Genomic DNA, 13,758 nt, shown 5'->3' with positions numbered 1-13,758 from the left:
AAAATAATTAACAACACTAAACATAACAGTAATAACACAATTTAACTCGTCTTATTTGTAAATAAAAATACACTTAAATTAAATAAATGCTTGTGCGCTTAAAAACTGTTAATCCCTGCATTAAATACTAAATCTAAATAATCACTTTTAATAATAAATAAATCGAGTCTTATAGATAAATAAAATAATTAAAGAAAATTACTAGATACAATACATTATTTCAGATAAGATTTCCATATGAAACAATTATTTTTTAACACAACCGTTAAAAGGTTTGAATCTAATTTAAGTAAATTGTATTTCATAATCTGTGTTCAATATTGATATATTGATTCCAAGAATTTACAAAGCTTTATTAATAATAATTTGAAATTCAAATATTTAATAAATATCAATGGATTTTTTAAATTTAATTGTTCGATTTGATAAAACTTACAATAATTTAATAAATATCATTAAGATATGAAGCGACAATTTCAAAGCGCGATTTCAAATATAACTAAATTTACGGATTTTTTTACGTTTACTTTTTAGACATTTTGTTTATTTCTCCCAAAATACGAACACGTTAAATTCCGTAAAATTAGTTTAATTTCCACTAGTAGTAATCGCGTTACTGTAATAGTTTTATGAGCGTAATTAAGTAAGGGATTTTTGAGAGAAACGAGTGTTATGTGGAAATTGAGAGTTCGAAGGAAACATGGAGGACCGGCGTCATGGCTGCGCGGCTCTGTTCCTCCTCGCAGACTCCCGGGACGCGCTGTGGACCTCAGCCGTGCGCAGCGTGATTCCGAATATATCCTCATGATAGCGATTTTCCTCCTAGTAAAATGATTGATAAAATAGTTTATTAATAATTAACCATTAAGCGCCAAAAACCTAATGGTTTGGGGTACGGACTACCGATCTTGCGGTCGAGGGTTCGAATCCCGCCATTCGACTATTGTCCTGAACCATATCCTAGCACAAGCAATTAGCTTAGTTGGAATAGTTCAAGGAAATATTAGTAAATAAACAAAAATCTACTAATATTAAAAAAAAATAACCGTTAACTAAGAGTTATCGACACCACTACATTGTAACACAATAATTGTTAAACGTGGAACTAACATCCTACCGGGATAAAATGTAAACATTGTTAATTAGTAGAAACAAAGCCATTGTTGATAAACAACGTAATATGTAATGTTGACCTATTTAACAATACGAGTAGTTACTATATACTAACAATTGTTATCTCACTAACATTATAAATGCGAAAGTTTAGATGGATTGATTGATATTTGTTAGAGTTTGTAACCTAAACAGCCGAAGAACTCTTGATGAAAGGCATAAATTTAAAGCATAGTCTGGAAGAATACAAAGGCTACTATCTTTTGTTTTTTTAATTGCACGCGGACTTTGTCGCGGGCGAAAGGTAGGTAGTAGTTATACATTCGATTAAGTTATATGCAATCATAAGGATAGCGTGTCCATATGCAACAATCAAATCAAAGAATCTTAAACTATAATCAATGTTTGTAATTCTTCTTTTTACTAGCTATGACTACTCAAATATACAAGCTGCCATATACAATCTTCGAGCAGTGGGCACCGATAGCGCTACGTGTTTGCAGCCAATCAGCAGCTTACATGAGCTATACACGGACCGCAGTTCGCAGACGTTACTAACAAATATATCCAAACTTAAGATTTCTTACCTTCAGCAAAAACATGAAGTTGTGCACTTGATCGTCGCTCATCGCCCCGTGCTTTTTGATGATTCCTTTTAACTTTTGGTGGACGTCCTCCGCCATCTTGCAGTCACCGCACACGTAGAAATGTGCACCGCGGTTGACGAGTAAATCGTGTATTTCCGCACCTTCCTTTTCGGCTACCTCTTGTACGTACATCTATAAACAAGAAAACTAGTAAAACTTCTCATAAAAACACATTTTTAGTATAATGATAAAGTCTGAAATTTCAACGTGGACGTCGACTAACCATCTAAATCAAATCTAACACATTTTTGTATTAAAAATAATAATACTTTATGGAATCATGTTAGAAACAAATTGTCTAGTGACTTCATATAAATGTGGACATCTAGATCGCAATTACTATCTGTCCAATAAATTTTAAAATATATTTCGCAAAAGCACTTAAAAATGACGTCAATGGATTATACATATTGATTTTGTCGTAATATTTTGATTCAGTTGTCCTCTTCCATCAGATATACTTAAGTATTGCCAATTAAATTAGTCACAGTAATAAAAAAGGACTACATGTATTATAACTTTAGTTTAAGCAAATCAAATATTCATAAAATAAAAATAAACTTTGAATCATATCGATAAACTTACTTTCGGAACATTTTTCTCTCGCGACAGAGCGAGGAAAACTTTCGATAGTACACCCTCCTTGAGAGCTTGTTCCTTTTCTTCCCGATATAAATCCATTGTTTTAGTTCGACATCCAAAGAATAGCCATACGGGTCCAGCCGTCGAGCGAGTTCTAGAGGTCAATTGAGCTCGTCGATGATGCCAAAAGCCACGGAAGGGAGCAATACCAGTTCCAGGGCCAATTAGTATGAGAGGAACTGACAGATCTTGTGGAAGGTGGAAGTTTGGAGCGCTAAAAGTAAATTAAACACATAAAATATCAAATTGTTGTGATCTTAATTTGTGGGTTTTTTGCGATAAAACACTTACCTCCGTATGAATAGATAAACCTCGTCGCCTGGTTTACGATCCATGAGATAATTTGAACAAACACCATAATGGACAGGACCTTCACCATCTGTTTGAACATGACATCATTTTAATATTTCCTCGTCTATTGATAACAAACAACCTCCCCGTGTTTACTTATGATTATGTTTCTTATAAAAATAATAAAAACAACACAACATCAGATTGAATCATCGCGTAGTTGTTTATTAATTGGGTCAAGTTACCAAATCTTTTCTGTAGTTATCTCTTCTTTATCATATGTCAGATTGAAATAAAATTATTACTTTTTGGCGGAGAGTGAAAATTTTTTTGTTGTTTGCATAAACAATAAATTATTTTATCAATTGTTAATGTCATCTTATCACCTATCCTTGATTTAAAATGACGTTAACAAATTACTTCTTTATGTTGACTTTTTGTTTACCTTGTGTTCTGTATGTAACAACTGCAACAGTTAGATGCAATCGTTTCTGGTGAGCGAGAGGAGACGATGAGATCGAATAGAATCTTGGCTGCAACGGTGACAGTAAAGCCGCAAGTAGAGACGCACTCGGTTTTGCTGAAGGAAACTGATCCAACACCTCAGGAAGCGTCGGGAAACGGAAGTGACGCCAATCCTCATATGCTGCAGGATCCTAAGAAAAATAATACTAAGTCAGGGAACTATTAACTATTAACAGAATCGTAAAAAAATCCTTGTGATTTTACCGTAGCTAAAATGTTAAGTTGTTTCCTTTCATCATCATTCTCACAAGTCTTGGCTAAATACTGTAAAAGAATTGTTGTTGGTGGTGTGGTTATATCTAGGAATCTTGTAAATAGATCTCGAACGCTTATCGCAGGAAGTCTTTCATGCGGTTCCCAGGATTTTACGGGTCCTAAAACACAAAACTGATTTTAAAAGAAGAATCTTATTGAATGTTATTAAAAATTAGGAATTTTATAAAAATAATTACCACTCGAAGTGTGAGTCTCTTTCATCAACTGTAATTGCACAGGTTCATCAAAATCATTCACATCTTTCAAACGCGCCAGTAGTGTGTTCACCAACTCTTTACGATTGCAAGCAATAATTCCAACATGGTCTCCCGGGTCGTATTTAATTTCATTCTGTTGAATAACAGATTTTTTGTAAACATCCTTTGACTGACAATATTAATCTTTCCAATTTAATGCCTTACCTTTGGTTCCAAATCAATGAAAATTGTAGATCTTTCCGCTGAAGAATCTCCCAAGTCTTTATTAGCTCTGACTACACAAGTCACTAGTTGTCGATTTAAAGCAGACTGCAGAGCTGCCGGTAGTGCCGGTGGACGGCAAGCTGGATTAGCAAACCTAACAGTCTCTTCGCTTAATGTCACAGAACCCAGCGCTCGCTTTGCTTCTTGAAGAGTTTCGTCATCGTCTAAGCAGAACGTTTCACATGCCACCTGTTACAAAATTTTTTGGAATCTAGAAGCCTCTTTTTAAAGTGCGAGGTCCGTAAATTACGTAACCTAATATCAAATCAAAGTTCGATCATAACAAGACGGATTTAAAAAAAATATGACTGTTCTTGTTTTTTTTTAAGTGTGCTCTAACGGGATTTTAGTAGATACCACTCTTGGGTTTTTATAAGTGAACAAAACAACAGTTACACTTTTAACAAGTAGCGTATTAGTAATTTTATCTACAGGAAATAACTAAGCATTACGTATTTAGATTGCTTGATTATAAAACAATGGAAATAAACAGGTTTCGACTTACGTTAAACACGCTGGAGGCCCACTTTCGGAAGGCTTGATCTTGGCCACACATTTCGTCGCCAGTAGCGACGTCATGGATACGTTCACCTCCAAGGTCACCGAGCAACTTGTCTACGTATTTTCCGAAGTTACAGAAGTTGGGATAAGCGCTCGAGCCAAGTGCGAAAACAGCAAAGCGAACATTGCTCAATGGACCGAAACTATCAATGGATGTGGCGTCAGTAGCACTTCCTGTTTGACAATTTAAACATTAGTATTCAAATTTTAGTAATTAAAATGCGAATATTTAATTAAAATTATATCACCTTTTAAAGATTCCAATCTGCTCAGTTGTTTCGGATTGCCAGAGGCATAGCGCTGTAATTCTATTTGACTGTTCGCCTTGATGAATGACTTTGGTGTCAGCATTTGAGACCTTAAATATTTAGAACATTATTAAACGGTTGTCGTTTATAATCTAGAAACAAAATCTTGTAATCATAGCGACATTTACCCTGTGGAATCTTCACCGCCAACTTGATCGGTATATAGAATTTCGCAGAGATGTTCACCAAAAGCCTAAAAGGAGAGAATTAAGAATTAAAAATTGAATTTTGAAATGTTACTTTCTGATTTAAATTTCTTTGCTAAGGTTAACAATTGAAAGCTCAATTACCATAAATAATGATAACAATGTACTAATTCTTACCACTCCATTTTCTGGCGGATCTCCATTTCCGAAGGTGGACGTGACAACTAAAAGTAGAGCTTCATGTTCTATAGATGTTATATCGTAGTCTGCCATACAATGTACCTGTTGAACAGATACATCATGTAACTAATTTATTTTTTCATATCCAATTAAAATGATAACATTTCCTTAACAAAATATCTTCAAAAAAGATATACGTAAATGTTTTTGATATAATTTCGACAATGTTATTAGCACATAAGTTAATTGGTGCTCGTTATTTTACCTGAGCGTTGAAAGCGTGTCCGAAAATGACTCCTAGTTCCTTTGCATACTGCTCAGATTTACCAGTTTCTGTGGCATACAGTACTGTCGCCTTGATCCTCTTAGATAGAGCCCGGCCGAACAGTTTAGACGTAAATTTGACGGCGCGTGCAATTTGCTTGAAGTGGAATTTTCTATTGATAGGCCTCTTGCCCGTGATCGGCTTCGATTTTTGCCATTGATGAGTCTTCCATGCCGGTTCCTAAGCAAATTGCAAAATTATTTTCTGTTACATGATTAAATTTACAAATTACTGTAGTTGTGTCTTATAATTATAATTAAGGAGTATTAAGCGATGAATATTATGTCTTATGTAGAAATAATAGTTATATTATTTTACCTGATATTCATAAGCAGGTCTCAAGTAATACAGCGCCATCTCTTGGTGGAATACTGGCGTTATTGAGGAGGACATAGGAGGTACAATCCAAATCCAATCAGCAGGACAACCGGACCTATTGATGTGTAAATACTTAGTATAGAGATACATTTTGTATTATTTCTAACAAATTTTCTTCATCTTATATATTACTGTGATTGCTCATGCTTATTAACATTGGTAATAAAATAAAACAAACATACTAAACAAATACTTATGTCATTACTTCAGCTACTAACATTTTAAGTACGTCAAAATACGACGCAGAAATGTGTACGAAAATCTGACGTCACGATATCGTAACGTAGACCTAATTTGCGATCGAGCTAAAGTGCGTGCAAATGGAGTTGTTACGACAAACGATCACACGATGTTGGCCGATTTGTTTGCACACTGGGGCACATCTGTATTGTTTATCTGATCCACAGCCGGCTGCGAGGATTGTGTTGATTGTTTGATGGCTTTTGAATCGTACACAGGACAAACGTTGTGCTGTTACGAAGTTATCGTGATGAATTGTTTTATGGACTGTTGAATTTGTCTTTGCATTTTTATTATCTGTACTTGTCGACAAGATTTTTTCTAATTAAACTAACGTAATGTCTTTGAACTCTCTTTTATAATGCCAGAAATGTTGTTAAAGAAACAGTATAAAAGTAATAAATAGGTTTTACTTACCGCAGTCTGTTTTCATTATCAAGATGTTTGATGAAGCTTTCAGAAGCTGTATGATGATCTACAATGGTAGCGTTTTGTTGTTGGAAGCTGTGCAGTACCGCTACGTTTACTTCTACCAGGGCTTTATCTTTCCACAAGTTTACTGGAGTTCTGGTATCCAAACCCATACTCTGCGCCACTTTCTATTTAAAAGAATAAAATATGATAACTAAAATCTTTATGTTCTTATGTTTCAATTTGTTAAATTTATAAAAACTCTGCAACTACGCTGCAAGAAAAAAATTGTCTATCTGTTAAATCTCTAAGGAATTTTTGCGATTTAAAAATGTCTGTCTTCTAATTCTATGCATTAGATATGGATTCTTTCCTAAAGATGTTTTTCGAATCCCATTTGCTGAAAGTTCTATTCTAGGATGCAGTACATGCAAGTTTTCCTGGACTTTGTAGATTAAATCAAACTTTATCCGCGCTTCAAGAGAATTTTAAATTCTTTGCGCTTGTTTTTCTTCCGGGAAGACGAATGCTTATTCTGTTAGTAGTAATTTTCAATTCAAGCTTGCTAATTAAATATAAACCAAACACAAATCAAATTAAGTGGAAGAAACAAAGTTTCATCAGACTCGATAGGAATGTTTAAAAGCAGGAAAGAAATTTATTTATTGGTGTATTTTATGCATCGATGACGCCATAAAAACGTTCTCATCAATATTAATGACTAGCTGTTGCTCCCAACTTCGCCCGCGTGGAATTAAAAACAAAAAAAATCAAAATGCTACTCACAGATAAATTACCATTCTAACGGTGAACGATTTTTTAAAATCGGCCCAGTAGTTTTTGAGTTAATTCAATACATACAAAAATACAAATTTTTCCTCTGTACAATACTAGTATAGATATTGTAGATAAGCTGTCGAAAAGTTTAAGTTTTTCCTTGTTTTCTAACACTAAATTTAGGACATTGTCTTCTGTACTTTAAACGGTTTATTAATGCTTTCGTTCAAGGCACTTTGACATCATTATTTACTTACCTCAAGCATGTTAAGACGGTTCGTATCACAGAAGTTGCGACAACCTATCTCAGTGCTCATGTACCAGCCGTTGAAGGCATTCGCTGTGAACTCAATGCCGCCACAATCGAAGCGCATGTTAGATACAGCGGGTAGTGCGTACCAACGCAGATCCAGTTCCTCGAACCATTCGTAACTGTACAGGAAAAATGCATTATATTATTATCTCTTTCACTCTCTTTGACAAAATAGAGACCAACGTATATGCAAGTATTAATGCAGTGATGTTTCACAGTAATACGTGATACAAGACAGGTACAACGGTTGTTACGTTGTGGGAAATTGTTATGATATTACAAGGTTTTAAACCTTACCCTAAGTGTGACGATATTAATAACTGTCAAATACTGAATAGACTTTAGACTTCATTTAAAATAGTTATTGAGTATTTAAGGAACATCTAAGATGGAAAGTCAATCTTTTGAGGCTTTAACATTTTCTTTATTTCACATTATAAATTGCTTAGAGACAGAATGTTTTTTTTTTCAAGAGTAAGCATTTTACGCATGAAAGCGTAAATAAATTTTCTTTTTTAGTAGTCATGTAGCTTTATTTCGGCATAGAAAACCTTTTAAGTTTTAATTATGATTATAAAATAGTTTCCACTAAATCGTCGCATTCTAAAACATATGACGTCATATTTGTGCAACTTTTTTTAAAAGTTTAATTGACATACGAAATAACAAGGTTCACGGCAGCGAGCAGAACAAAGACGATTTGTCTGGTGGCTAAGTGAGACTTCACAGAATCTGTGGCTCAATATGACGCAAACGTAGTTCGATTATTTATGTTTACAGACATGAGTAATTACTGTGTAGGGAAACATAACATACGTCTCAACAATATGTGGAATGGAAATGATTTATTTAAAATGAAGTGAATACTTAGTTAAGAAAGAAATGATAACTATGTATAATGACTTGGATTATAACAATAAGAGCTGGCTAAACTATCGCACATCTGTTGTGCGATTGTCGATTGTTTCGCAGCCATGTTTATTTGCATAACTAAAAATTGAATAATGTGCGTAACTCCATATATCATTTGAATCAAAGCGCGACTAAACAGTTGACGACAGTTTAATTTCAAGTGTGCGCTAGCTCTGGATATACAATTTTACGGTGTAAATTAAACTAACGACATTATTTGAATCTGTTTATCGCTCTCTGTAAGACAATTTAATAATGAATCAATGTAAAAATTGAAGCAGTAATGTATTTGATAGTCCTTAAACTTTATGACTTAAACATTTTCCGGCGTGGAAGCTATCAGTGGCCACGCAATCAGAACTTATCACGCTTTTTATAACACATTAACGCCTGTTAACAATATCAATGGCGATACATTATTGAATGGGCTGAGATTTATAGGCGATAAACGCAGATTGGAGATCACTGGACCACGCTTTTACGATGAGCAATGTACTCCGTATGGGCCGTCGTAGGCTATTTGCGAGTTTTACCTCTGAGCGCCTACAATATGCATTCCTCGAGGTTTTATGTGCGCATAAATCTCCGATGGTAAGAGGCACCGTGTTGCTTTAAAAGTGCCTTGTATACTTAGTTGATGTCCGGATAAAAATGTAAATATAACAAGCTCTTAAGACTTTACTCCTTAGAGAAGTGGGTGCAGAGAATTATTTAACTAGTGAATTAAACGTCACGGTTTACGTTATTTAAGATAAAATTAAAAATGGGTAAACACGCTGAAATGAACACTTATTGTGAACACAAAGGTGTAATAATGTATTAGTATTTTATATTATAAACAAGGAAAAACTAGTAAAACTCCAAAAAGGAAAACTTTTTGTATAGAAACGTTTCTCAGACCTTTGCTGACAATTGAATAACGTTCGATGAACAATAAGACACTTAGACGATACACTTACTTGGGATGGGTCATTTTTATCTCCATGACAAGGTCCCGGGGGATCTCGAAGTAGTCCGGGTCCTTTCCATTAGCTGACAATACCAGGGGCAAGATGTCCCACGCTGTGTGCGGTGGCTTCCATCCCAGTTTGAGACACAACTGCAAGAAACGTATTTTTGAAATAAACATGTTCTATCAGTACAATTTCTTTAAGTCACAAATAAAAGACGGAAAGTGGAAAGAAGATATGAGTGACATACTTACATGAAAGTAAGAGTTTGAAATAAATTGAAGTTAGTTCATATATTACTAGGAAGAAAGATTTGTCAATTCCAATAAATAATTTGATCGAAGTGATGTAAAGGATGAGTAAAGAAATAAATATTCATGAAAAGTAAACGACAGTTTGAAAGTGTTGTTAACACAACGGGCCAGGTGCGGCCGATTTCCAATAAGTCAATTTTGAGTGATTAATGGCCAACTGCGAGTAAATTGAACTTTTTCATTTTCGCTACAGCCTATTTGCCGACGTTTATCAACAAGAACTGACTATTAAATTACGAACGGAAATTTACAAATATGTACTTCAAAAGCATTTGATATGATTTACTATCTAAAGTACTATAGAAAAGAAATATCTTTGTACAGTCCCATTAAAATTATCGTGTGGGTACTTAAAAAGTTCAACATTTATTAAATTGACTCTAATTTTTAGGGTAATTTTTTCAAGACCCCAATTCATCAATACTAAAGAGGCTAATAATTTAAATGTCTTACTTTTCTTACTATAAATTCTCTATGCACCTTTAACTAACCAACTTTTTACAATAAAAAATGTTGAGTCAGAGAAAAATTTCATTTGATTTTTTACTCATTTCGTCGTTCCCATACCTCTGTGAATTCGCAATGCATCGGGTCTCCCAGCACGGTGCCGTCCGGCTGCCGGTACCCGGCATAGCTTATTAACTGGCTATTCCATATCCTGTAGTCGTGTTTACCGTCTGTACGCTGTGGAAATACCGTAATAGCTGACCTGAAATAGAATTCGTTAGCTCAGAGATTTGGTTCGTTAAAAAAATTTTTAAAAATCTATAATATGTCCCGATAAACGATAGATATCTTATTTGTTTTTGGATTGACATCTTGTTGTTGTTGATATTTTTTAAAAACATTATTTACCTTATGTTTCCTTTGTTTGTACTGTACTTAATGTGGTTGCAAAGGGCTTCAAACATTCCACTGGTGGTAGTCACCTGTCTACAGTCAAACACCTGAAACAAGCCTTAAATTATGTTATCTAATTTAAAAAAAAATAGACCAGAGAAGAGAAATCAAAATACATCTGCAAATATCTTGCACATTCATTAAGTACATTTATAAAAAAATGTCTCCGCAAAAATGATTCAACAGTCCCAATCGTTTGTAAGCATCCATAGGATTTAACATCTAATCAATTTAAAATTTTCCCCAACAAGATTAACCAGCCTAAATCTCTCATTCTGATTAACCTCAATCCATTTAAAGACCGCGATAATGAAAATACTCGCGAACATCACAGGGACTTAAAAGTGGTCTCGTAATACAGATTTAAGTCGCGTTCATCCCTAACAACCGCCGAGGAAACTGAATGAAACGAACGAATGGATTACTCGTAATGTTATTATGTTGCTGGCAGCTCAATCAAGCGGCCTAATTAAAAAAAATAACGTCTAACTTTTTCGCCGCCTTCTATCGGATACAGCGCAAATTAAATGCAGAACACTCCGAGATTCGTTCAATTTTAAAAATCATTACGAGATGCTTTCCTGAGTATTTTAATTTATTTTCAATTTAACGTAGAGTAAATATCTTCAATTCAGCCAATGTTTTTGCTTATTAAAGCTTCAATACCAATAATTATATCTAGACATCATTTGATAACGATGATTTTTTTCTGCGATAGTCCATTTTAGCGATATTCAATCATGTTAACGAATATTTACTTCACAAACAAGATGTAATATATGTTATCATTGTGGAAACCGCATACTATAATATTACATAAACAAAGATATCAGATGTTTGAATAAATCTTAGTATTATTTATTTAAAGCAAACATTTAAGATTACAACAATTTAATACGAAAGTACAAGAAAAAAATAATAAATTAAAATAATTACCTGTAATTTAGACCATTGTATTCTTCCAATACATCTGCTCGCGTTTCTCCAGGCGAGCTTAGCGCCGAACACTAGTTCAGTCGTAGTCAACTGATATGTCCCCGACTTAACCACTTCTTCCTGGACTGTCTTCCAACGCGCCTCGTGTGCTGGCGTATTAGCCCTGGATTGAATCAAAATAGGTTTTGTATTTTTCAAAGCGATAATTCGCTTCATTTTCTTCATTGCAAAACATTCATAATAAGCATCATTAGATGCTTGCAATGACAAACCATTTAATTTCTCTAAGAAGGTATTTCGTAATAATAACATTCTAATTTTAAACAGCTGCACAAAACTTGAAATTTCCTCATGTCTTGTGAAATAACTTGATTAAAATTTAATAGTCATTTCACTGCCGTTTTAGTTATGACGGTTATAAAAATTTTAATATTGCTTTTCAAGTATGGCTGCTTTAGAATATAACTAGCATTTCGCTCCCAGTTCACATGGATAGAACACAATGTGCAAACGATTTTCTGACTTATTCCCATGTAGTACAAGATTGTTCTAGATTTAATTGTATTTACCCTTACGTATTAATCTATGCACCTTTGACTTGATACAAAAATTAATTCTTGTGTTTTACGGTTTCGACATCACAGAAAAAGCACGATATAATCATAAGTAACGATTTTCATCAATCTTACCTGCGAATAGATGCAAAATACTGCCCGAGAAAGTCCTTAGCGTCGTTGAGGACCTCCTCAGGGTCCCTAGGCACGTCGCCTCGGCCGGGGATAGCCATCAGGCTGCCGAGACACGCCCGCTCGTTGCATAGTGTTGGCTACACAAAGAGATTACGATAAGATTACTCAATGATCTTAATTTCTTAATCTAAAGTAAGTTGCTTTTTTAATCTAAAGATTAACAGTAAAATGTCAGGCAGATATTGAAGCAATGGTGGTTTTCCCGAAAGTTAGAATCGAAATGAAACGACTTTAATACCTCTTTTCGCAATGTTTTTTTAAATACTTTAAAAAATGATTATCTCAATATTCACATAACGATATAAATAATAAAAGTACCAAATATTTTGCACTCTCAAGATTACTTTGTGATTTATATGTGAATTTCTACTTGACTACAACAATGTTAAATCTCAAATTGAGTCGGTTGAAGCGCTTATTATTCAAAACACAGTAAGAAATGTGTTTATTTAAAAATAGAACATTGTACTAGAAATAGGATTTCGAACTCGAAGCGAACGTTTTGTTGAATTGGATGATGTTCGTGAATATGGAAATGTGTTCCAGAAAACTGTGAAAAAGACAAATGTAAATTTGTAAATAAAATAAACGTTTACATTTTGTATTAACTTTAAAGACTATTCACCCTTATTAAAATGACAAAAACAATAATGATAAAACCTTAATTATATTATAAACGTTACTTATGTCTAGTATGACAAAACCTAATTTAAATCTACAGAACTAGTTTGGAAAAAATTACGTGAGATTTTGATTTCAGTTTGTTGGTAACATACATTTTTTTTTACAGCATAAGGTGGCAAACGAGCAGGCGGTCACCTAAAATCGCCAAAATGGTTAAGCGACCGCTGCCCATAGAAATCCGCAATTGGAGATGCGTTGCCTACCCTTATACGACGGAGAAGGAGACGCACATAAAGAGGATATTTCCCCTTCCTATGCATCTCCTCCACCGTCAAATCCACTTCACCTTCCCAACCTCTCCTTATAAGAAAAGGATGGTAAAGAGAAAGGGACTTAAATTAGGCCTCCGGCACCACACTCATCAGACGAAACACGGAATTGCTTTCATTTCACGCCTGTCTTCTGTGTGGTCGTGGTATTACACCGGGCGTGCCGGCCCATTCGTGCTAAGATGTTAAAGCGGGCACTACCACTGTCGATTTCATTGCTACAAAAAACTCCGTCGAATTAAGGATTAACTAATTTATTTCTAAATACTTTTTGTAAATGAACTATTATATCTTTTGTTAATTTCGGAAATATTTTTTTTTATACTATTAGACGGATAAAAAATTGTGAAAGACGATCAATTTATTGTGCAATTCAAATTACCAAAGCTCTTCTATCCCCGACTTTTTATATAATGTAATGAGTCTATTTTCACAACACATAAGTTGGTA

At 34.2% G+C, this 13,758-nt stretch overlaps 1 protein-coding gene across 1 annotated transcript; it reads right to left on the bottom strand.

Moving 5' to 3' along the window:
* Positions 1-560: 560 nt before the first annotated feature.
* On the bottom strand, positions 561-12,408 carry LOC106104091 (nitric oxide synthase-like protein). The gene is made up of 21 exons (XM_013284035.1): positions 12,296-12,408; positions 11,607-11,769; positions 10,626-10,717; positions 10,338-10,479; positions 9,466-9,605; positions 7,539-7,713; positions 6,511-6,692; positions 5,794-5,908; positions 5,416-5,655; positions 5,148-5,252; positions 4,953-5,017; positions 4,765-4,874; positions 4,461-4,690; positions 3,896-4,144; positions 3,671-3,824; positions 3,423-3,592; positions 3,139-3,349; positions 2,694-2,781; positions 2,346-2,616; positions 1,701-1,892; positions 561-822 (listed from the first exon to the last, which is right to left on the bottom strand). The coding sequence occupies exons 1-21, from the start codon at positions 12,391-12,393 to the stop codon at positions 715-717; spliced, it is 3,300 nt and encodes a 1,099-aa protein (XP_013139489.1). The 5' UTR covers positions 12,394-12,408; the 3' UTR covers positions 561-714.
* Positions 12,409-13,758: the final 1,350 nt, after the last annotated feature.

Source organism: Papilio polytes, unplaced genomic scaffold (genome assembly GCF_000836215.1).
Source record: "Papilio polytes unplaced genomic scaffold, Ppol_1.0 DF824270.1, whole genome shotgun sequence".
Lineage (NCBI taxonomy): Eukaryota > Metazoa > Arthropoda > Insecta > Lepidoptera > Papilionidae > Papilio > Papilio polytes.
This window is presented reverse-complemented; position numbering and strand designations above follow the sequence as displayed.